We start from the raw sequence: 24,794 nt of genomic DNA, 5'->3' as shown, positions 1-24,794 counted from the left end.
TCAAGCAATGACAACAGAAATGGGAAGAGAGAAGGGGCAGAATCTAGCCATGAGCCTCTGGAGGGAGTGTGGCCTACTGACCCTTTGGTATTTGGACTTCTGGCCTCCAGATCTGTGAGAGGGTGAGGATCTATTGTCTTCAGCCACCAGATCTGTGGCTTGGTAACTTCTTACGGTGACCACAGGGAAGTAATGCAGATTTGGGTTTCAGGAAGTGGAATGCTGTTAAGAAATTCCTCAGTATATGGAAGCATTACCCAAGGGGTTAGATAACGAGTAGAGGCTGGGAAGATTTTGAGAAGCATGATGGAGGAAGCCTCCGTTACCTTGAAGAGATTGTTGGTGGATTCCATCATCTTTGAGAATACATATGTTTTCTTGAACAGAATATTGGTCAGAATAAAAGCCTTACAAGTGCTGCTTGAGAGGACTCAGAGGAAAATGCAGAGCACATTGTTAGGAGGAGAGGTACTATGGTATGGTGATATGGAGGAGAGGTAACGTGTTGTATAGTCATAGCAAACTTGGCTGTCTTGTGTTGGGTCATGTGAAAATCAGCAGAATTTGTGAGTGAGGAAATTGGATACTGTCAAGGAACGTGTTGAAGGTACAGCCTGCTATCTGTTTTCTGTCATAATAAATGTGAGAAGAAATAGATAAATTGAGGAAAGAACTGCTAAGCAGAATTTGGGGGAATTTATTATGGCAGCATAGGAAATTAATACAGCCCATGTGTGTAGTGAGGAATATATCATTTTTCAGAAACGTTAAGGCATGGATTTTCGTGTAGAATAAAATGAGTTTAGGCAGCTGCTACTAAACCATAATACCCGATCAAAACATGCTATTTTGATTGTACTTCACTTGGAAATTCAGGACATACTTCTATCAGCCTTTAATTTGTTTGCTTAACATTATCACTAGTAATAAGGGAAATAAATTAACTTGGTCTTAGAGTTCATATTTCCAGACTGGCCTATAAATTTGAGTCATTTGTTTGTTTTGTTTGCTCGTTTTTGAAGCTTCAGATTCTCAGGACCTCTGCAAACTCTCTCTGAATGTGATATTCTTGGGCTGAGGATCAGATATGTATATTTTTCAGGCTTTATAGGTTATTATGATAACCAACCATTTTAGGGAACTATTGAAATCACAGATTATACCTGATTTGTGGCCCATTTCCTAAGTAGTTCCCAAGCGTCATACATACACCAGGTGGGTCTTCTATAACATTTGTATGCAGTCTTATAACAAGTAATCTCTGTGTTTTTTAGTTGATCAATTGAGGTTCAAAGAAGTTCTACAACTTCTCCAAATCAGTAATTAGGGGAATTGACATTTAAAAACCTGTGTATTTGATTCTAAAATCCATTATCTTAGTGTAGTAGGGTAAAAACTATACTTGTTCACATTCCCACATAAATCCTCTGTAGGTGAATAGTGTTGCGTGAGTTATTTAACTTCTCAAGATTCAATTTGCTCCATTTGAAGAAGTGTATAATATCTTTCAAGAAGTTGCTATGAATATTAAAATAAATTATCTACATAATAATGTCACCAACTGTAAATAAAGTTGCATGCAGATATGGACTGGATGGTTTGTCTATGGCTTTTACTTATATATCTATATGTGTGTGTGTGTGTCTTATCTACGGAATAAGTAAAATGAACCCATGTTACTTGTCTCTCAGAAAATGCCACATCTTCTGCCAGCCTCTTTAATTCTCGTGGACTTGAAACTTCCTGAATGATTACTTCTGGAGCCAGATGGGACCAGAGCTTAGTCTCAGCTCTGGCATTTACTGACAGTATAATCATGGACTGGTTCTCCATGATTTCCATCATTCATCTATAAAGAGGGAAAGAGATGCTATTGGTTTGAGGTTTAAATTGAAATAATGTAGAGTGCTTATGATGCTTATTTATGATCATTGTCATCATTAACTATCACATTACTAAAAGTAGCTTTGTTAGCAGGATAGCAATTGTTATTTTTGATGTTCCACTGGGCACCACCCTGTGAATAGCAACATGGGTAGGAGATGAAGGAATGCCTATGGTGAGAAAGTGTGAACAGAAGGGCATGGGCAAAAATCAAGACCCACTTAACCTTGTTCTCTTTTCTGCCAAGGAAATGATTCCCAACACGTCTACTCTCCAGCAGAGCCTCAGCAAGAAACCCCAGATAAGAAAGCTGAAGGGAATTTATTTATTGGCACATATACTTATATTGTCCAGCAAATACACTCACACACAGGGTGGGAAAAAGAATATATCCTTTGATGCTTGGCAGATGGCAAATGGGAAGGACAGTCATAAAGTACTTGGCAACAATAAATATTTCAGAGGGCTCTCCTCTGGTATGTAATGTAGTACCAATAACAAAGACTATCACTTAGTGAATTCCTGGGCCAGGGATTATGCTAGACATTGTATGTGTTTTTCACTCAGTGGCAAAGATACACTCTTTTCAAATTTCCTAATTGTTTCTGGGATGTTTTGCAGTTAAGTTTCACACACTGCGTTTGATTAATTGTGGGGTGATGTTTTGATCCATGGAATATCCTGTTCCCTCACAACAATTTTAACCCATGAGTTAGCATCCATATTGAATAAAAGCCATAACCACATTGTGCAAATAGGTAAACTGAGACACAGGGAGAGTAAGAAAGTGTCAATGGTTGAAGTATTTGTAGGATTCAAAACAGACTCTAACCACCTGCCAAGCACACATCCTTTCTACTACAGCTTGGTGCTTCCCCAGGGAGTCTTGAAGTTCTAGTTCTAACAACTACTGTCGCTGGTTAATCTTCTGCTCTTTTGTTTTGCATTTCCTTCTCCTCAAGAAAAAGTACCTGATTTCACAATGAAATCATCATTGACATATACATGTATCAAAAAGTGATAGAGGAAACAGCGACTGTGTGCATGCACACAGTCACACTCTGAGACTTCAGAAGCCGCCTTGTGGATCTCATTAGCACATCTTTGTGCTCTGCTTATATCCTGGCCCAGGTGTGCAGAACAGCTCGTTCACAACAACCTCCCAACCACCAGTGTCATCATGTGCTTTGTGGATGAGGTGTGGTCCACTCTCCTGAGATCTGTGCATAGTGTCCTCAACCGTTCTCCTCCACATCTCATCAAGGAAATTCTCCTGGTGGATGACTGCAGCACCAAAGGTAGGAAAATCACACAAGCTCTCTCCTTAAAAGTCAAAGTTTAGTGTGAAGCAATACCAAATTGGGGGCCAATGCTGTGGAGTAGGAGGTAAAGCCACCACCTGCAGTGCCGGCATCTCATATGGGTGCTGGTTCCAGTCCCGGCTACTCCACTTCCAATCCAGCTCTCTACTATGGACTGGGAAATCAGCAGAGGATGGTCCAAGTCCTTGGGCCCCTGCATCCATGTAGGAGGCCTGGAAGAAGCTCCTCACTTCTGGCTTTGGATCCACTCAGCTCCAACCGCTGTGGCCATTTGGGGATGGGAAGACCTCTTTCTCTCTCTGCCTCTCTGTAGCTCTGCCTTTCTTTGTTTTTGTTTTTACATTTTAAGCTTTTATTTAGTGCGAAAGATGCATAGGAGAGTGAGAGCTTTATTTAAGAGAGAGGTAAATCTGGGTTCATACCCAGCACCAGGAACTAGTCACGTGGAGGAGCATCTAGGCCAGGAAGTCTAGGGCGGGTGGCCCAAAGCCCACATGCCCTGGAGGTGCAAGTCTATAGTCAGCCCCTCCTAGCAAGAGGCCAGGGAAAAGAAGAAGAGAGCAGACACACCGTGTCCCAGGCTTTTAACCCACTTCCAAAGAGGACTGGTTAACTAACCTGATTGGCCAGTGGGCACTTAGGAGTGGCCAGGTAGGGGCATGAGGTCACACAGGGGCATGGCAAAGGCATGGTCTTCCAGCTCACAAACCTAATCAATTTTAACCTGTATGCCTGCCTACTTCATTCCCCCCTCAGAGACTCCATCACCTGAATCCTAAGGGGAGTTGATGGACGTCGAATCATCTTTTTTATAACTGCTTCCTGCTTATGAGGGGCGTAGTACAGGCCCTGCCTATGCAGGGTCTGGAGTCTCTGCCTATCCTATCTAACGAATTTGTTTTGCAAGCTGGAGCAGTCTCAGTCATTGTCAATGTCTGTGACCCCTGCATGGTCAGTTACTCCCAGAAGTCGAGTTCTGAAACATATAAGTTGTTAATTAGTATAAGTAAAACTGGAACAAAATCAATTATAAGTGGGGTGCCCCATAACATGAAAAGAACTTATCTTACAGATTCCCAGATAGTGGGTAGTGATAGGCTACCCTTATGTCAATTATAAGCCCATTTATCTTGAGTATAGAGAATTATAATACAAGAGTCCATTAGGTAGCTTTATCATTAATAATAGCTTTTAGAGATAATCAAGGAAGGCAGGTACAGTATGTTTGCGTTAAGGAGACAAAACCAAAAGTGTTACTTATCCTTTTTGCTTTGAAGCACTTAAGGTTTCTGATTGGCTTATAGAAATAGTCAGGCATGTCTTTCGCATTCACCTGTGAAGACTTTTTTTTTTAAAGATTTATTTATTTATTTGAAACTCAGTTACACAGAGAGAGGAGAGGCAGAGAGAGAGAGGTCTTCCATCCGATTGTTCACTCCCCAACTGGCCTCAAAGGCCAGAGCTGCCCCGATCCGAAGCCAGGAGCCAGGAGCTTCCTCTGGGTCTCCCATGCAGGTGCAGGGGTCCAATGACTTGGGCCATCTTCCATTGCTTTCCCAGGCCATAGCAGAGAGCTGGATCAGAAGAAGAGCAGCCGGGACTAGAACCGACGCCCACCTGGGATGCTTGTGCTTCAGGCCAGGGTGTTAACCCGCTTAGCCACAGCGCCGGCCCCGATCACCTGTGCAGACTTAAGAGGTAGAAGTTTAATCCTAATTTCAAGGAGGTAGTCAGCCTCAATAGCACCTGGTAAGGTCCCTTTCAGTTAAGCTAAAACTGATCTGAAGAGGATCATCTTATGAATGGCTTGTTCAGGAATTTCTAATGTTGAAATTTTTGTTAAAAACTCCTTGATTCCTTGGAACACCTTTTGTAGCTCCCCTGTCCAGCACAGTGTTTCTGTTTCAGGGGCTTTTAAGCAAACACAAGGCTTAGAATCCAAATCCTGGAATCCGTAACAACTTTTGTAGTTACCCTTTTCAGTACAGAGTCTGCATCAGGGCGTCTTTAAAGCTACATAGGAAAGTTTGGAATCCAAATCTTAGAATCCAAATTCCATAGAATCCTGTCATCAGCAATTCCCAATACCGGAGCTTTGGTTAGAAGCTCCTTAGTTCTCTGGAACAGCTTTTTCAGCTACCCTTTTCAGTGTGGAGACTGCATCAGGGCATCTTCAAAGCTATGTACAAAAGCTTAGAAGCCAAATCTTGGAATTCAAATTCCATAGAATCCGGTCATCAGCAATTCCCAATACCAGAACTTTAGTTATAAGCCCCTTAATTCTCTGGAACAACTTTTGCAGCTACCCTCTTCAGTATGGAGTCTGCATCAGGGCATCTTTAAAGCTATATACAAAGCTCAGAATCCAAATCTTGGAATCCAAAGTCCACATAATTTTTCCATTCTCAGATATCTCATCAGCAGCCTTTAAATATCTGACCCTATGGTAAAACATATGAGATAGGAATTTTACAGAGAGACTTGTATTCAAGATTTTACATTTGAGGCACGTACTAAACCTTAAATAAATACCTAAAAACACAGGCAATGTAGTTTGACACTTATACATAACTAGAACTTATGATACATAATATCACACAATAGAACAAGGTAAATCTTTGGGATTAAGTTTTACCATTAACGTTAATACTGTAGCTCTTTGAGAACAGAGGTCCTGCTTGGGAAGTTAGTACACAGTGACTCTTGTTAATTTAACAATTAACACTCTTATGTGTGACATCAGTTATCACCGGAGGCACTTGACATGAGCTGCCTAGGCTAGGGAAGCCTTTTGAATTCCACAAACTCCATCAGTATTTAGACAAGGCCATACACAAAGTGGAAGTTCCCTCCTCCCTTCGGAGAAAAGTACATCCTTATTTGATGGCCACTCTTTTCCACTGGGGTCTCACCCAGGGAAGTTTTCCATGTAGGGACACTTTTTCCACAAGTCTCCTGGCTTTCCACACCTGAAATGCTCTTGTGAGCTTTTTAGCCAGACCAAAATGCCTTTAGGGCTGCCTAGCTTTAAAATTTATTAAAAATTAAAAATTTCACTTGTCATAAGTCCCTCTTTAAAAATTTTACATGTTAGAAGTCCCTTCATGATTGCCGTATGATATCTGAAATGACCTCCTAAAATCTGTATGAAAATGTGGCCCCGTAAAGTTCCCCAGAAGTCCCATCTGGGGTGCCACATATGCTATGGAAATTTGGGGTGCCATACAATATTGCCATGTGCTTATTAATAAATACCCAATATTAATAAGCCCGAGAGGGTTCTTGCCTAATATTTAGAGAAGAATTCTAAATACCAGCATAAATAAATGAGGTAGCATGGTACATTTTAAGCTTTTATTTAGTGCGAAGATGCATAGGAATGCGAGAGCTTTATTTAAGAAAGAGAGGTAAATCTGGGTTCATACCGAGCACCAGGAACCAGCCACGTGGAGGAACATCTAGGCCAGGAAGCCTAGGGCAGGTGGCCTGAAGGACGCGCAGGGCTGCAGCAACCCCCTCCTGGCAAGAGGCTCAGGAAAAGAGGAAGAGAGCTCTGCCTTTCAAACAAATAAATAAATCTTAAAAACATATACCAAATTGGTGGTAGAGTTACAGTGTAGTTTTATGAGGTGCAAATATTTTACAAATGCTAAATCATTATTTCCTGTGGAGATACGGAGGTATAAGTCTCCTGAGACTTATGGAATATTTTTCAAATATTTTATTAATTTGAGAGGTAGTTATAGAGAGAAGAAGAGACAGAGAGAAAGGTCCTCTATCCACTGGTTCACTCCCCAAGTGGCCACAACAGCCAGAGCTGAGTTGATCCGAAGCCAGGAGCTGGAGGCTTCTTCTGGGACTCCCATGTGGATGCAGGGGCCCAATGATTTGGGCCATCTTCTGCAACTCTCCTAGGCCATAGCAGACAGCTGGATCGGAAGAGGAGCAGCTGGGACTCGAACCAGTGCCCATATGGGAATACTGGCGCTACAGGCAGAGGCTTAACCTGTGGTGCCACAGAGCCAGCCCTGAGACTTATGGAATATTTAAAATAACCTGGGGCTCTGTAAACTACCTGTCTCAGGCTTCCCTGGAGCTGTGACCCTCCTGTCTTGTAGGAGTCATTGGCTAACTACACCTATTTGGAAATGGACACTATAAACATCAGAATCCAGAAGATGTTCTGTACAACCACCCAAATGTTTTTATGTGGAACTGAATCTGCAATTGCCCCACAACAAATGGGATGACTTTCCTCTGGTAATAACTACAGTTTGGTTTAAACTTCATGGAAAGCAAAGAAAGGGAAGTCCTACAGCTTCTTCCTCAAAAGCAAGACATATTATGTGTTCAGTCAAGTGTTGGGCAGACAAATTGCCCATCCAAACCAGAAAGATGTGGCTCTAACTACGTTCAAAGGCAGCATTGACCATGTTCTTTAAGTATATTTTTATTACAGGAAAGGATCTCACTGTTTGAGTTGTCAGAAAGCTTGTTTACTAGATTGGCTCAAGTGCCATGACTGATACATTATAGATTCCCCAAATGCAGCCCATTTCAGAAACTTTTAGAAAATAGTAAAGTGATGACAATGTTAAAGGAAGAATTAAGCCTTCATTTGTGACACATGATATAAGCAGTTTCTTTAGCCCAAGAGATTCTACCATAACCACAATGAGCTTGAAAAGTAGGGAGATGGCAGAGGAAAACTGGTTGAAAACTTTAAATGGCCCTGAAAGCATCAACAGACATAATAGACATTTACTAAGCAGATAAAAGTCTTTTAATGAGGGGGCAGAGCCAGATTTTGTAGGACCTGAAGCTTATACACTTTTCAGAGTCCTCTCTAAGAAAAATAGCATGACATTAGTAGGAAAGTGAGCTGCAAAAGTCTTTCTGGAATTCATTCTTACTTGGAGCAGCTGTCAGTAGCTGCATTAAAGTACAAAAAAGTGACTATGAGCCACTCAACACACCTCATAAAGCACTGGAAAACCTCCCTTTGACTGGATCACGCTCTGGCCATTCAGAAAGAGAGGAAAGGTGTGGCGGAGAGGATATCAGAGTAGGACACAACAGCGATCTCAACCAGCTATGGTTGCACCAGCTTTTATTATTTTATTTTACAAATTTTACATTTTGCAAACATTGCTTAACCTCTTTCCTGGATCTTGGAAGGGACTTTTGCAGACGGGCAGAGGAAGGAGTTGTACAGAAGCCTCAGCTTCATTTATTTCAAGGTAAATCTACCGTGTCTTGATAAATATGCGGAAAAGGTGAGCCCTCTGCTGTGTTATTTTGCAACACTAAAAAGAAAGACTTGGAGTTTGAGAAATCCAACAGCTGGGAATATTAAGCTGAGACAAAACCCTTCCAAGAAAATGACGTCAGGAAATAAAATTGTGGTGCAAGGAATAAAATTTATGAACATATTAATAACATAGTTTTTGGAATTTGACATTGTAATGGCACTTTTCTAGTCTATCCAGACACAGTTAATGAAAGTGTTTTCTTGTTTATCCTTCTTCTGATACAGACTACCTAAAAGATAATTTGGATAAATACATGTCACAGTTTCCAAAGGTTCGGATTCTTCGCCTCAAAGAGAGACATGGCTTAATAAGAGCCAGGTTGGCAGGGGCACAAAATGCAACAGGTAACAAGCAATTCGTTCTTTGTTTTGGTTACATTTTTGTTTTAACTTAAAATGCTTTTCAAACATAGAGCAAATTTGAAAAAGTAGAAAGTAGTACAGCGAACTAATACTAGTGGAGTAGAGTATCCGTTAACTAACTGCACTGTTTTTAACCTTTTGCCATATGTGTTTCATCACACAAATTCGTAGACACCTGTTTATATGCACACATACCCCCGCCCCCAAGCATAATAAGGGAATTTACAGATTTCATGACCCAGTAGGCTAAGTACTGCAGTAGACATCTCTAAATAATGGGGATATTCCCTTAAATAAGCACAGTTTTCATACCTAAATATCACAATGAGACACTCTTCAAATTTCCTAATTGCTCCCCAAATGTTGTTTTAATTAAGTTTCACACACTGCATTTGATTAATTTTCATCCATGGTATATCCTGTTTTCTCACAACATTTTTATCCCATGAAAATTTTAACCATTAATGATCCTTGCTTGAATTAAGCCAGCACTGTAAAATCGTTTTTCTATCATTCTTTCTTCTCTCTTTTTGATTGACATTCATTCATACTACTCTATTTGCTTTCTCTACTAACTCATTTAATCTTCATAAAAACTCTATAAGTAAAAGCATTTCCCTGTTTTATAGATGAGATCCTAGAGACACAGAGAAGTTATGAGTTTTTTAAGTTGTTGCAGCTAGTTTAATGCTAAAGATACCGTGGTGGCCACGCACACTGCTGCCAGAGTCTATACTCTCATCTGCTTCCCTTTGCTGCCTGTAGGTGTTTAACCACCCTTCTACCCTGTAGGCCCCAGCATCGCAGACTTCTATCATCTTGAACTCAAACATGTTCTGATGGGGAACTGCTAACTTGAGTTTAACTTCCATCTAACTTGACCTCAGATTTGGAGACCTTATCTCATTGGTTTGCTAATGAATTTCTTCTCTTTGTAATGGAAATTTTAAGTGATCAATAAATACATCACACCAAAGTTGGAATTGCAGTGACATCTAAATTTCTTAGTCAAAAAGTACATTCAGAAAAATAAATTTCCACAGGAACCATTTATTAAGGTATAAAATCTTCAAGTGTTCCATAAATACAACTTTAGGAACACAGTGATAGTGATTCTTCCTATGGTACCCACTCTCCCACCCTCACTCCTACCCTTCTTCCTCCTCCCTCTCCTATTCTCATTTTTTTTAAGATCTATTTTCAATTAAATTTATACACAGAAGATTAAACTAAGGGTTCAATGAACAGTATTTAAAAAAAAAAAAACTATTCCTCAACAGTTTTTGATTTCTCCTTTGATTTCTTCTATGACCCACTATTCATTCAGGAGTATGTTGTTCAGCTCCATGTATTTGCATATTTTCTAGAGATTCTTGAGTTGTTGATTTCCAGCTTCATTCCATTATTTTCCTTTTAATTTTTGATATAATATACTTTGTTCTTTGAGAACAAGTTTTATTATTAATTGAAGAAGCACCTAAGGAAACCAAACAATGGAGTTGGGCACTTGTTATCTTAACAATTAATACTCTTATGTAGGACATCAGTGATCATCTGAGGCTCTTGACATGAACTGCCTAGGCTATGGAAGCCTTTGGAATCCAGAAACTCAGTCAGTATTTAGACAAGGCTATAAGCAAAGTAGAAATTCTCTCCTCCCTTCAGAGAAAAGTATATCCTTCTTTGATGACCATTTCTTACTACTGGGATCTCACCCATAGAGATCCTTCATGTAGGACACTTTTGCCACAGTGTCTTGGCTTTCCTTGCCTGAAATGCTCTTGTGGGCTTTTCAGCCAGACCAGAACACCTTAAGGGCTGATTCTGAAGTCAGAGTGCTACTGAGGTCAGAGTGCTACGTCAAGCCATTGTCTTTCTGAGTCTGCTGTATAGACTGCTTCCCATGTTGGAGCATTCACACCTTTTTAATTCTATCTATTATCATTACCAAACAATCCTATTTGTATGATTACTTTAACACTTAATCCTATCCCTATGATCACTTTAACACTTAAACACTTAAAATGCTTTTTTACCACCTGGCTTATGGGGATTTGAGATCCCATGGTAAGTTTTTAAATTGTACCCTTAGAAGTAAGTCCTTAGGAATGTATGCACAACAATACAGCTTTACAATTACAAGCTTCATACATTTCATAATTACAACTTTAGGAATATGGTGATTCTTCCCACTGTGCCCATCCATACTCCCCATCCATACTCTCCCATGCATCTATACTCCCAGCCCCTTTCTCCTCCCTCTCTTATTCCCACTCTTATTTTTTACTAAGATCTATTTTTAATTAACTTTCTACACATATGATTAACTCTATGTTAAATAAAGAGTTCAACAAATAGTATGAAAAAAAAAAAAACATGTTCCTCAATAGTCAAGACAAGGGCTGTTCAAATACGTTGCTTCTCAAAGTGTCAATTTCACTTCTACAGATTGCCTTTTAGGTGCTCTATTAGTTACCATAGTTCAGGTGGAACATATGGTATTTGTCCCTTTGGGACTGGCTTATTTCACTAAGTATGATGTTTTCAAGTTTCATCCATTTTATTGCAAATGAACAGATTTCAATTTATTTTATTGTTGTGTAGTATTCCATGGTATATATATCCCATAATTTATTTATCCGTTCTTCAGTTGATGGGCATTTGGGTTGATTCCATGTCTTAGCTATTGTGAATTGAGCTGCAATCAACTTGGAGTACAGAAACTCTCACATATTCTTATTTCATTTCCCTTGGGTAAATTCCCAGGAGTGGGTCTATATTCAGATTTCTGAGGAATCTCCATACTGTCCTCCATAATGGCTTTACCAGTTTACATTCCCACCAATAGTGGATTAATGTATCTTTTCTCCCACATCCTTCCCAGCATTTGTTGTTTGTTGATTTCTGTATGAAAGCCATTCTAATGGGAGTGAGGTGAAATCTCTATGTGATTTTGATTTGCATTTCCCTGATGGTAGTGATCTTGAGCATTTTTTCATGTCTCTGCTGGCCATTTAGATTTCCTCTTTTGAAAAATGTCTGTTTAAATCTTTTGCCTTTCTTAACTGGATTTCTTGTTCTGTTGTTGTGTTTCTTCATTTCTTTATATATTCTGATTATTAATCCTTTATCAGTTGTATAGTTTGCAAATAATTTCTCCCATTCTGTCAGTTGCCTCTTAACTTTGCTGTGTGTTTCTTTTGCAGTACAGAAGCTTCTGAATTTGATGTGATCCCATTTGTCAATTTTGGCTTTGATTGCCTGTGCCTCTGGGTTTTTTTCCAAGAACGCTTAGCCTGTGCCATAATCTTGCAGGGTTTCCTCAATGTTCTCTAATAATTTGATGGTATTGGGTCATAGATTTAGGTATTTAATTCATGTTGAGTTTTCATAATGAAAGACTATTGTATTTTATGATATTCTTTCTCTGCATCTACCGAGATAATCACATGGTTTTTGTTCTTCAGTTTGTTAATGTGATGTGTCATGTTTATTGAAATGCAAATGTGTAACCATCCTTGCCTGCATACCAGGGATAAATCTCACTTGATCTGGGTGAATGATCTTTTTGCTGTGTTCTTATATTCAATTAGCTAATATTTTTGTTGATGATTTTTGCATCTCTATTCATCAGGGATATTGGTCTATAGTTGTCTTTCTCTGTTGTAACTTTTTCTGGCTTAGGAATTAAGGTGATGCAGGCTTTATAGAAAGAATTTAGGAGGATCCCCTCCCTTTCAATTCTTTTGAGAGCTTGAGAAGAATTGGAGTCAGTTCTTATTTAAATATCTGGTAGACTTCAGCCCAACCTGTCCTGGGCTTTTCTTTGTTGGAGGGTCTTTATTACTGATTCAATTTGTCTTGTTTATGGGTCTGTTTAGGTTTTCTATGTATTCATGTCTCAATTTAGGTAGGTTGAATGTGTCCAAGAATCTATCCATTTCTTCTAGGTTTCCCAGTTTGTTGGCATACATCTCTTTGTAGTAATGTCTGATGATTCCTTTTATTTCTGTTGTGTGTTGTTATATTTCCTTTTTCATCTAAATTTTATTGATTTAGATCTTCTCCCTCTTTTTGTGATTAGTTGCTCTAATGGGGTATTGATTTTGTTTATTTTTCAAAAAAATCAGCTTTTATTTCACTGATGTTCAACAACTAAGTATTACTGATATGCATTATGAAATCTTAACTGGTGACTATTTACAGAACAGAAAATTATTGAGAAAGTATTCACAGAAAAGCATGACAGAGATGAAAGAGGGAGGAGGCTATTACAATGGGTCCTACACCCACATCCACAAAGGCTACCTTTGCAGTTCAAGAAAGAGTGGATGGAAATATTTAGGTGAAAAATTGCATCTATTCTGAATACATACCAACTGTGTTTCCTTGTCATTATTCCCTAAACAGCTATGTATGCTGCATTCATAGGTATTATAAGTAATCTAGGGATGGTTTAGTTATGGATTGCTTTAGCTTGTGACCGGAAGGATTGCATATATGGTATGAAAATAGTATGCCATTATTTTATGAGGGGTTTAAGCATCCATGGATTTTGTTATCTGTAGGGTGTCCTGGAACCAATATCCCATGGATACCAACGAAAAAACTTTATATAAACAGTAAATAAACAATAAATTCATAACTTACTCTGGAAAATTGATATAGCATTACAAAATATTTGTTCTCAATTTCCATTCTTATCTCTCTATGGATGTCAGGGTCTGTGGCCCACCCTAGGGACATCAGCCTTTGCCTGAGAGTTTGGAGAGAAGTAGAAAGATGTGTCTTGATGGGGTTAGTAAGAGCCTTACCTAAAGATACCAAAGTGCCTGCCCCTTTGGAGAACTTAAGGAAATTCAGAGTCCTCTACAGGCTTTAACTGATGTTACAATTTAAGGACTGGCAGTGAGGTAGGGCTATCTGGGCTGGTTGTTCCCCAAACTTCTGAAGTAGAGATAGGCAGGAAAGCACGCAGGGCCTGAAATACCCCATAAATCAGATTAGCAAAAATACAGGACAGATATATTCCCCAGAAATTCTTGTCTAAACTGAGAGGTTAAAGAGAGGAATCTAAGTGCAGAATCTGGAAGATCTGTGACAGCTACTGTTCCATAAAGATTTACCTTGTAGGATGCAAAGAAAATGGAAGCAACAGGCAAAGAAGAGAGTTAATCTGAAATCCAAGAACATGCAGAAACAGAAGTCAACTGGCCCATTTTGGTCCCAGGGTATTATAAGCCTCTGAGGAAACTGGAAAGATTCATCTGCAAGATAACAGCCAGCCAAGCAGTAATCTTAATGATTATCAAGGTACACTGTGCCTTCAGGTTTCAGCATGTTAGGTTATTCCTAGGAATCTGATTCAGGTGAAATATCAGGTTCAATCTGTTGCTTGCTGTGAATGAGGAAGCTGAAAGGCCTAGGCAGGTTTTAAAAGTATGACAGGTAGGCTAGGACTAAAGGATCTGTAAGAATCGTTTGCTATAGGAAGGCATACAGTGGGAAAGATTCACTACCAAGCACTAACAATCAGATTCTTACCTCCTTCACAACACAACACTTAGTGATGTTCTTAACAATGCCATGATGTTGGAAAGTCTCTGCAGGCTAACTGTAAATAACTGGTCAAGAAGGGACATTTACTTCCTGACTACTTCCAAGGTCTCCTGAAAAGCAACCATGGGCAGACTTCTGTAAACTCACACAACTTCTACCTGTAGTAGGTAAAACAGGTGACTTTCTTAGCATAACATATAAGTCACAATGTAAAATTAAATGGCAAGCCAGGCCTACATCTTCCCAGGAACCCTAAACATAACACTCCAGCATGAATTGGTGCTGACAGAAATAATCCAAGTTGGTCTACTAAGTGTGAAAGTAGGTCTCTGCTCAACAAAGAGCCAAAGCTGTTTGGCACATTTGTTGACCAAAGCTATTTGGCACATTTGGTTGGCCAAAAAAAAAAAAATTATATGTACTACAATACTGGGACCTAATATTAGGAACCAAGAAAGTCCTGCCATCCCAGGATTGTAGTAATTATTGTGATCTTGAGTTTAAATATTCACTGAAAAATAGTAAATAGTATTAGATATCTATTAAGAGGTTAGGTTTAGATAGGTCTTAGAAAGGTAACCACAAAGTAAGGCTCAAAAAGTTTAAGTAACTTATTCAACATGTTAAGGAAGAACACAATTGGAGTTAAAGGAACTTGTGTATAACTTCAATACTATGCTCATTTCACTGTCTCTTTGCATAAGGAACAGTATATACAATGTCCCTAGACAATGTCCACCCCAATTGGAAATCCTGCCAAGATTCAGTTGCGCAGAGCTCCATGTTTTTTTTATCTAGTACAACCCTGGGATCTTATTTTTAATTAAAATGCTTGAAAGTAGAACAAGGACATTTATGCATAGCAAGATTCTTCTCTTCCCTCAAATAAAACAATATAAAATACCAGACAGCTTCGGGCAGATCCTGCTTTTGTCACTTCCTGGCAACAAGTACATGAGAAATCTTTGTGGAGCTCTGGCCCACTGCCGTTTGGGGACCCACCCTGCTGCCACTGAAACAGAGGACATTGATCCAGGCCCATTTGACCCTACAGGCTTGCAATAGGCACAGGGATACATAATAGAGCATAGTATAGTAGAGAAGGCTCTTTAAACTCTGGATTTTAATGGAGTGCTAGTGTGAGTAGTAAGAGAAAACCACTGTATTTAACTTATACTATCCCACTAATGAAATGGACCTGCAAGCCACACCACATGCCCCACACTCCTAGATGGCCCACGAGCCTTCCCATAACAAGGAAGAAAGCTGTACAAGGGTACATCTTTGGAGGATGTTTTAGTCCATTTACAATGCTGTAACAAACCATCTTATCATTGTGTAATTTATAAGCAGTATACACGTGCTGTTCACAGTTCTGAGGTGAGGAATCCCCAGACCAAAGCACTAGCAGATTCAGCGTCTGGAGAGGGCTTGTCTGTTTCAAAGATGGTGCCCTGTTGCTGGAAAGTCGCATGGCAGAAAGGCAAAAGGGAGTAATTACTAAGAACACCAATCCCATCCGGAGGGCTCTGCCCTCATGATCACCCTCCCACTTCTCAACATCTCACAGGGAACTAGGCTTCAGCAATATCCATTGGTGCAGGACACATACAAGGAGTCTTCAAAAAGTTCATGGAAAATGCACTTTATGGATAAACTTCAGGGATTTCAAAAATTTCTACATCAAAATAAAGCTATTTTTAATTCTAATTTTCCATGAACATTTGAGGTACCTTCAAAAATGAAGACCAAAGCAGGGAACAATATCTTCTCATTACCAGCCAAGCTATAAACCCCTAAAAATCGGACTCATCTAGCATGATTCGGAGATGTGACTGCTATCCCCAAAGTAGGAGACTATGGAGGGTGCAGTATTCTGCTGGTTCTGTCTGAAGAGGCTTCTGAAGCAAACTTGCCTCCAAGACCTTGGCCTAAGTGGCCCCTTTATTCTCATGCAAAAATTCCACTGCTGACCAGTAATTAATACAATTCTGAATTTCAATACTTGAGAGATAGTTACAGATTTCAACAGTGATCTCTCATTCAGGTAGCTATTCTCATTTTTTTCTTTAGTACTTTTTCTTCTCATACTAAAGGCTCTGATATTTTCTGTTTTTTTTTTTTTTCTTTTAAGAATATAGACAATGGAGTGAATTACCTATTTGCTAATATCACATTGCGGTGAACTAGCTGTGTGACTTTGGAAAGATTATCTAAATTCTTTGTTCATCTGTTTCTTTATCTCTTACATGGTAATAACAATTAGGCCTATCTTGCACATTTTTGGTAGGACTGTATAAGACAAACATGTAGAATGCCTACAATGGAGTTTAGCAGAGAGCCAGCACTTAATCAATGATATCTAGTGTCACAATGGGCTTATTAAGAGCTGAGCTGAGCAGTCAACGGTTAGAGTGGTCAATTAAAGCCACAAGCCAAAAGGAAAGAAATAGTCAAGCCTTAATCACTCACTGCGATAGTATCAATAAGAAGCCTAACAGAGAGAGTGCTCGCACATTCGTTGTTGAACTTTTCCCAGTGAAATGAGCTGAGTGGTGGCACAGAGCAGAGGAGCTGTAAGAATCTCCCCAGGGGCCTGTGCTGTGGTGCAGTAGGTTAATCCTCTACCTGTGGCACCGGAATCCCATATGGGCACCAGTTCTAGTCCCGGCTGCTCCACTTCCAATCCAGCTCTCTGCTATGGCCTGGGAAAGCAGTGGAAGATGGCCCAGGTCCTTGGGTCCCTGCACCCACCTGTGAGACCAGGAAGAAGCACCTGGCTCCTGGCTTCGGACCAGCATAGCTCTGGCCAGCGGAAGGAAGACCTCTCTCTCTCTCTCCCTTTCACTGTCTGTAACTCTACCTCTCAAATAAATAAATAAATAAATGATTTTTTAAATGAATATTCCAGCTGCTGGGGGAGCCCAGAACAAAAAGCTCCTTCTCTCCTGGTTCCAGGGGACACAGGGAGAGGGTAGAATGGGCAAACACTGAATAACTATGTCATACTGGAGGAAACTAATCTTCTGAATTCCCCCTTGGAAATGGCAGACTACTAATGGGACACCCAGTTGGAAAGCAAGAGCACTCACTATCACAAGGTCTGTCAGATAAAGTTTTCATGTGACCATAGAACTGCACATAAAGGGCCAATTCTCTGATGCAGTGAGCCGGCATCCCATATGGGTGCCTGTTCCAGTCCTGGCTGCTCCACTTCTGATCCAGCTCCCTGCTAATGCTCCTGGGAAAGCAGTGAAAGATGACTCAAGTCCTTAGGTCCCTGCACCCAGTGTGGGACCTGGATGAAGCTCCTGGTTTCTGGCCGTGTGGGAAGTAAACCAGCGGATGGAAGAACTCTATCTCCCTCTGCCTGTCTCTCTGTAACTCTTTCAAATTAGTAAATAAATCTTAAAATAAAATAAGATTTGGGCCAAGGTCTGATTCCCCTTGTTATTATTTTTTTTGTTTGTTTGTTTTGTTCTGTTTTGTTTTTATGGGCAGAGTGGACAGTGAGAGAGAGAGAGAAAGGTCTTCCTTTGCCGTTGGCTCACCCTCCAATGGCCGCCATGGCTGGCACGCTGCGACCGGCGCACCGCGCTGATCCGATGGCAGGAGCCAGGTGCTTATCCTGGTCTCCCACGGGGTGCAGGGCCCAAGCACTTGGGCCATCCTCCACTGCACTCCCTGGCCACAGCAGAGAGCTGGACTGGAAGAGGGGCAACCAGTAAAGAATCCGGCGCCCCGACTGGGACTAGAACCCGGTGTGCCGGTGCCGCAAGGCGGAGGATTAGCCTAGTGAGCCGCGGCACCGGCCTATTGGTTGTTAATCATACACACACACACATAATCAATCACTTTGTACATAATTACTTGGAACAATGTAAATGCCACTGATATTTCACTGGGTAGAAGGAACATGTGTGAACTTCATCCAAATAACAACAACCAAAGGAGTTCTCAGTAAGCATTTGTGGATTCCAAGTTTCTTTTTCTTTTTTTCACTTGTAATTTTGTTCGTGTTGGGAGACTATACATTTGGCAGAGCAATGGAGGTGCTGATTGGAACACCCACATTTCGTATCAGAGAACCAAGATTTCAGCCCTACCTCTGCTTCTGATCCCAGGTTTCAGCTAATGCACACCCCCAGGAAGCAGCAGATGACAGGTCAAGTGCTTTGTTCTCTGCCCCTCACAGAGGAGATTCAGACTGAGTTCCCAGCTCCTGGTTTTGGCCTGATCAGCCAAAGGTGGGCTGTTGCACACCTTAGAAGAACGAATCAGAGGATGGGGTCTTGGTTCTGTCTCTGTCTCTCTGCCAATCAAGTAAATAAATAACCAAAAAGAGTTGCTTATAATTGTGATAAAATACACATAACATACCATAACATTTATTTCCTTATCATTTTTAAGTGGACCGTTTGGTAGTTTTCAATACGCTCACGGTATTGTGCAACCTAGCTCTAGGCCTCTTCCTCTTGCAAGAAATACCAAGAACTTTCCAAACTCAACAATTAACACCCTATCCCTCTCACCCCTGTCCTGTGACGTTTTCTTTTAATACTATCTCCTATTCCTAAAGGTTCCTCCTCTCTCTTTTCATCCCTATTATGTGTAACAGTTTTGTCTCTTCATTGTCACTAAGGCCAAATTGTAGTCTCTTTGTCTCTCTGGTCTTCTGAAAAACAAAGTCCCTCATCCCCTTATCCCCAGAGTTAATGGGATCCACCTTCCTTAGAAGGGACTGCAGCAACTGCTTTTAATGCTAAGTATTCCCTTTGCAGTCCTGCTTTTCCTAACGTAAATGATGCTTGCCACACAAGAGTCTAGGAACAGCATCCCTTCCATATTATTATAGAATGAAATTACAGGGACCATGCATTTGGTAGGAAGAAAAGGCTACTGCTTTTACAGCCCCATTTCTGCAGCAATCCTCAACACAGTTAAACATGCAGTGTGTACACACAATCACGCATATTTTCAGGTGATGTTTGTTCCCTTTTGGCTCCTCAGGCGATGTGCTGACATTCTTGGATTCTCATGTGGAATGCAATGTTGGGTGGTTGGAACCACTTCTGGAAAGGGTTTACTTAAGTAGAAAGAAAGTGGCCTGTCCAGTAATTGAAGTCATCAATGACAAAGACATGAGGTAAGATTGCCACATTCCGTAAGATACTGCTAAGACTTCAATCACAATAGCACCAAGTGCTGGGCACATTCCTAATATGTTCAAAATATATAGTTTATTCATTTAAATAAATGGAAATGCATGATCGATATCTTGGAATCAGAACCCATTAGTTCAATAACCTATTTGGTCTCCGCAAATTCTTAGCCATAAATGTCAATAAATTGCAATGACCATTGATTGTTTGCTTCTTTCCACTTTATATTCAACTAACCCCTAATGCCTATTTTCTAAATTTAGGTTTATTTTGTGGGAAACATCTGTGTGCTTCTAAGTTGTAGTTTCCTCAAAACCAGCCAGAACATTATGAGAGGTGTTCAAAAAGTTCATGGAAAATTCACATTATAAAACACACAATCCATGGATTTCAAAAAGTTTTTGTACCCAAATCAGCAAATCTTTAAATTCCATTTTTCCACAAAAGTTTTGAAATAGCTTCATATTAAAAGATAAGTATGTTAAGGGAAGCAATTCAACCTATTGGTCACTAATTCCAGCTGTCCTTATAAATTTTTTTGAACTGTTATATAAAGGAGATGATTTAAAATCTTCTGATAAAGAACTTCCTTCATGCATTGGAATAAGTGGAATAAGTGGAGCCAAATTGATGAGGTCTTACAAAAATATGTGTACTCTCCCATAACACTTTGTTTTCTTTTCTGGATTAGTTACATGACAGTGGACAACTTTCAAAGAGGCATCTTTTTGTGGCCCATGAACTTTGGTTGGAAAACAATTCCTCCAGATGTCGTTGCAAAGAACAAAATTAAAGAAACCGATATAATAAGGTAAGTATGTGAAAGTTAAGTCTGGGAAGTAGTCACGGGTCTTTTTGTAAAAGCATGGAAATGAAATCACAAAAGAGCTAACCCATCAAAGATTACAAATCTAGCTAATAGATTGCCAAAGCAAATAAAGGTTTCCTGATAAATTAGTTCCTCGCTACTAAAACTCATTTTTTAAAAAAAAATATATATATATTTTTGACAGGCAGAGTGGACAGTGAGAGAGAGAGACAGAGAGAAAGGTCTTCCTTTGCCTTTGGTTCACCCTCCAATGGCCGCCACAGCCAGCGCGCTGCGGCCGGCACACGGCGTTGATCCAATGAAAGAGAGAGAGAATGAGGAAGAAGAGAGATCTTTCTGTTGGTTCAATTGTCAAATGCTTACAACAGCCAAGGCTAGGCCAGGCTGAAGCCAGAAACCTAGAAATTAGTTCAGGTCACCCACTTGGGTAGCAGGAACCTAAAGTACTTGAGGCATCACCTGCTGCTTCCCAGGGAAGGAAACTGGAACTGAAAATAGAGCTGGGATTCTGATGTGCAACGCAGCATCTTAACCATTGAAGCAAACATCACCCCCCCCCCAAAAAAAAAACTCATTTAAAAATGGTCAGTTGCACTCTATGCATCCCTCATTCCAATCAATATCTTTCTTTTTTTTTTTTCTTTCTTAAAGATTTATTTATTCATTTGAAAGTCAGACTTACACAGAGAGAAAGAAAGGCAGAGAGAGAAAAAGGTCTTCCATGTGCTGGTTCATTCCCTAATTGGCAGCAACGGCCGGAGCTGCACCGATCTGAAGCCAGGAACCAGGAGCTTCCTCCAGGTCTTCCCACACAGGTGCAGGGGCCCAAGGACTTAGGCATCTTCTACTGTTTTCCCAGGCAATAGCAGAGAGCTGGATCAGAAGTGGAGCATCCAGGACTTGAACTGGCACCCATATGGGATGCTGGCACTGTAGGCTTCGGCCTTACCCACTACACCACAGTACTGACCTCCCTATCAATTTCTTTCAGCCTGAGCCACAGAACTCACCAGTTCAGTGCTGTTTCTATCCCACCACCCCCTCAACCCTGCCCCAGAAGCTGTCTTTGAAATGCTTCCCAACTCCCACTCAAATATTCAGATGAACAACTAGAAATGTTGAGCTCCCATGAGATGCATGATTAATGAACAAACTCTTGTTTTTGTAGGTGTCCTGTCATGGCAGGTGGATTATTTTCTATTGACAAGAATTATTTTTTTGAACTTGGAACATATGACCCTGGCCTTGATGTCTGGGGTGGGGAAAATATGGAGCTGTCATTCAAGGTATGACCAAGTGTTTCTCAAGTCTTCGGTATAATTAAGAGCTCATCAGTTTTAAATGGCTCCACTTTACTACAACAACAAAATATGCCACTAGAATGAAGAAGAAGTTTCACAGAAATTTTAGGACCTCTAGATTAGTTTCTTTATATTCCTGATAGGACTTGAAGAATCATTGCTATCCAATTCATTAGAGTTTCCTAAAAAGCTACAGTACCACTTCTGCGCCTATATGGAGGAATGGCTGTCCTCCATTCAGTGTAAGTGTGTGTGTTTCCAACTTCATACAAAATAACATCCCTGAAACACATCTCTACTTATTCAAAGCAATGGAACCACTCAGTGCTGGATCATCTTGGAGAATACAAACAAGATATAAAGGAGGACTGTAAGGCAGGCCACCCACAAGCCCACTGGTACTCTGGAGGACACCACAGCCCTAAGGGTCTCCCCAGGATGAGAGCAGCAAAAAGTGACAAATGAGCATTCGTACTCCTTTCCCTGATATGAACAAAACACTAACCCATTTCATAGATTTTAGGTGTTGGAATGCTGGGAACATTTCTGTAGAAGTAAAATATCCAATACATTTCATGATAGGAAAGGAAAATTACATTTCATTTGTCCAAAAATGGACCCCAGCGATACATAGCATTAAATAATGTTGTTGGATTCAGTTTTCTACTACAAGAGTGTTTCAGAAGTTCAAGCAGGGAGAAGCAGCTACCAGGTGGTTTCATGCCATTGTTCCTTGCTTAGGAGTTACAGAGAATCATGTGCAAATTGATGCTTAACATGCAATCGTTCCAGGTGTGGATGTGCGGTGGTGAAATTGAGATCATTCCCTGTTCTCGTGTGGGCCACATCTTCAGAAACGACAACCCGTACTCCTTCCCCAAAGACCGGATGAAGACCGTGGAGAGGAACTTGGTGCGAGTTGCCGAGGTCTGGCTGGATGAGTACAAGGAGCTCTTCTACGGCCACGGCGACCACCTCATAGAGCAAGGGCTGGACGTCGGCAACCTCACCCAGCAAAGGGAACTTCGGAAGAAACTGAAATGCAAAAGTTTCAAGTGGTATTTGGAGAACGTCTTTCCCGACTTGAAAGCTCCCCTTGTGAGAGCTGGTGGTGTGGTGAGTTCAAGTGCCAAGTGGAAAGGAGGCCACAGTGGGGAGTGCTTCCAGCGCGAGTACTTAGGAGAGCCTAAGGGAGGAACTCAAGAACTGGAAAGAAGGTGGATACTGCTGTCAGGGTGTGACAGAGGGAAAAACAGCAGCAGAAAAAGGTGGCGAGGGAGGCATCAGACCACACAGCTCCTTGTAGACACTGTAAGGGCTGTCTCTCCCCTTCCTTCCTTCCTTCCTTCCTTCCTTCCTTCCTTCCTTCCTTCCTTCCTTCCTTCCTTCCTTCCTTCCTTCCTTCCTCCCTCCCTCCCTCCCTCCCTCCTCTCTCTCCTCTCTCTCCTCTCTCCACTTTTTCTCTCCTTCCTTCCTCCCTTTTTCTGAGTGTAATGGGAAATGACTGAGCGAAGTTAAGCAGTAGGATGACAAGATTTCATTAGGAATGTTTAAAGTTTCAAAGAAGAAATGGAAATAACAGAAACTGTCAGACAGTGAAAAGTAAAATCACAGGGCATGAGGGAGGGCACCAGAGGCGCACGAGAGTGATTTGGTAGAGTACACAGCTGAGTACACAGGGCAGAGGAGACCTGGGGACAGCAGCGGCAGCCCCTTTGCAGGAGTGATGCTTCGTTTGAAGAAAATGCAAGGTGTGAGGATGCTGCCCACGGGCAGGTCCGTCCAGGCTCCACCAGAAGCTTCCGGCTCATGTTCATTGCTAGCCTCTTTTATTTCTAGTTTAATTTTGACTTAGGAATATTCCCAGTGCTCTTTTGTTTTCTTTTGTATTTTCATTTTTCCTCATTCACAGCAAACTGCTCTTCTGGGCCACATTTCTCAGTTCTCCCTAGAAACAGGATGACACAATCTAACCATTCCCCATGCCTTGCCAGACTCCTGTTATCATGGACTTTAGTGAAGCACATCCCCCTGTGTTACAGAAATACGGGAGGAGTGTGAAAAATAGGAAACTAGTGTGGCAGTTTATTCTTCTTTATAAAATTCCACAGACAAATAAGTGTTACATAACCTGTTTTTATGTAACATAATTTTTATGAAGTTTCCCTGTTTATACATCAAGATAGAATATATGGGTGCCGGCTCAAGACCCAGCTGCTCCACTTCCTGTCCAGCTCTCTGATGTGGCCTAGGGAAGCAGTAGAAGATGACCCAAGACCTTGGGCCTCTGCACCCATGTGGGAGACCTGGAAGAAGCTCCTGGCTCCTGGCTTCGGATCAGTGCAGCTCTGGCAGTTGTGGCCATCTGGGGAGTGAACCAGCAGGTGGAAGACTTTCTCTCTCTCTCTCTCTCTCTCTTTCTCTCTCTCTGCCTCTCCTTCTCTCTCTGTGTAACTCTTTCAAATAAATTAATCTTAAAAAAAAAACTTTCTCTCTCTCCCTTCACTCTCACTCTGTATCTGCTTTCCACATAAATAAATCTTCTAAAAATCAATAAAACACCAAGATATTTAAAAAAAAAAAAAAAGAATAGCAGCAATTTCAGGTGTCTCAAACATATTTTTATCTTGGATAAATCAGAAAAAAACACCCTGGTTTATATACATGATTCAAATGGTAACAGATCAAATATACCTGTAAAATAAATTCATTCTTTATTTTCATTCCTCAAGCAGGAGGGAAAAAATGAAGCTCCTGTCATAGTAATTTTTTCTTATCCTAACAGCGCAGAATCTCAGTGAGTGTATTACTAAACTGTAACCACCAGAGGGCACTAAAAACTAGCTTTTAAACTTGTATGTTACGCTCCCACAAAATTTTTGACCAGCATTTTTGAAGAAATAGCCTTCTGCTGATGCCCAAACTACAGTAAATACTTTTTAAAATATTTTTTAAATTTTGTATTTGTCTAAACAGCAGAAAGAAGAGAGACAGATATAGAGAGACAGATAAGGAGAGAGAAATCTTCCAACCACTGGTTCATTCTCCAAACGCCTGCAGTGG

The 24,794-nt window shown here is 40.6% G+C and overlaps 1 protein-coding gene across 1 annotated transcript in view; it reads left to right on the top strand.

The window, feature by feature from the left end:
* GALNT5 (polypeptide N-acetylgalactosaminyltransferase 5) overlaps window positions 1-24,794 on the top strand; it is a 52,071-nt gene that overhangs the window by 18,012 nt on the left and 9,265 nt on the right. The window contains exons 2-7 of the mRNA XM_002712143.5: window positions 3,016-3,182; window positions 8,743-8,862; window positions 19,450-19,585; window positions 20,293-20,412; window positions 21,599-21,716; window positions 22,524-22,847. Of these exons, the coding sequence (XP_002712189.1) occupies window positions 3,016-3,182; window positions 8,743-8,862; window positions 19,450-19,585; window positions 20,293-20,412; window positions 21,599-21,716; window positions 22,524-22,847 (985 nt within the window). The remainder of the gene's footprint in view (window positions 1-3,015; window positions 3,183-8,742; window positions 8,863-19,449; window positions 19,586-20,292; window positions 20,413-21,598; window positions 21,717-22,523; window positions 22,848-24,794) is intronic.

Source organism: Oryctolagus cuniculus, chromosome 3 (genome assembly GCF_964237555.1).
Source record: "Oryctolagus cuniculus chromosome 3, mOryCun1.1, whole genome shotgun sequence".
Lineage (NCBI taxonomy): Eukaryota > Metazoa > Chordata > Mammalia > Lagomorpha > Leporidae > Oryctolagus > Oryctolagus cuniculus.
The sequence above is the reverse complement of the archived record's forward strand: the minus strand, read 5'-3'. Positions and strand labels throughout refer to the sequence as shown.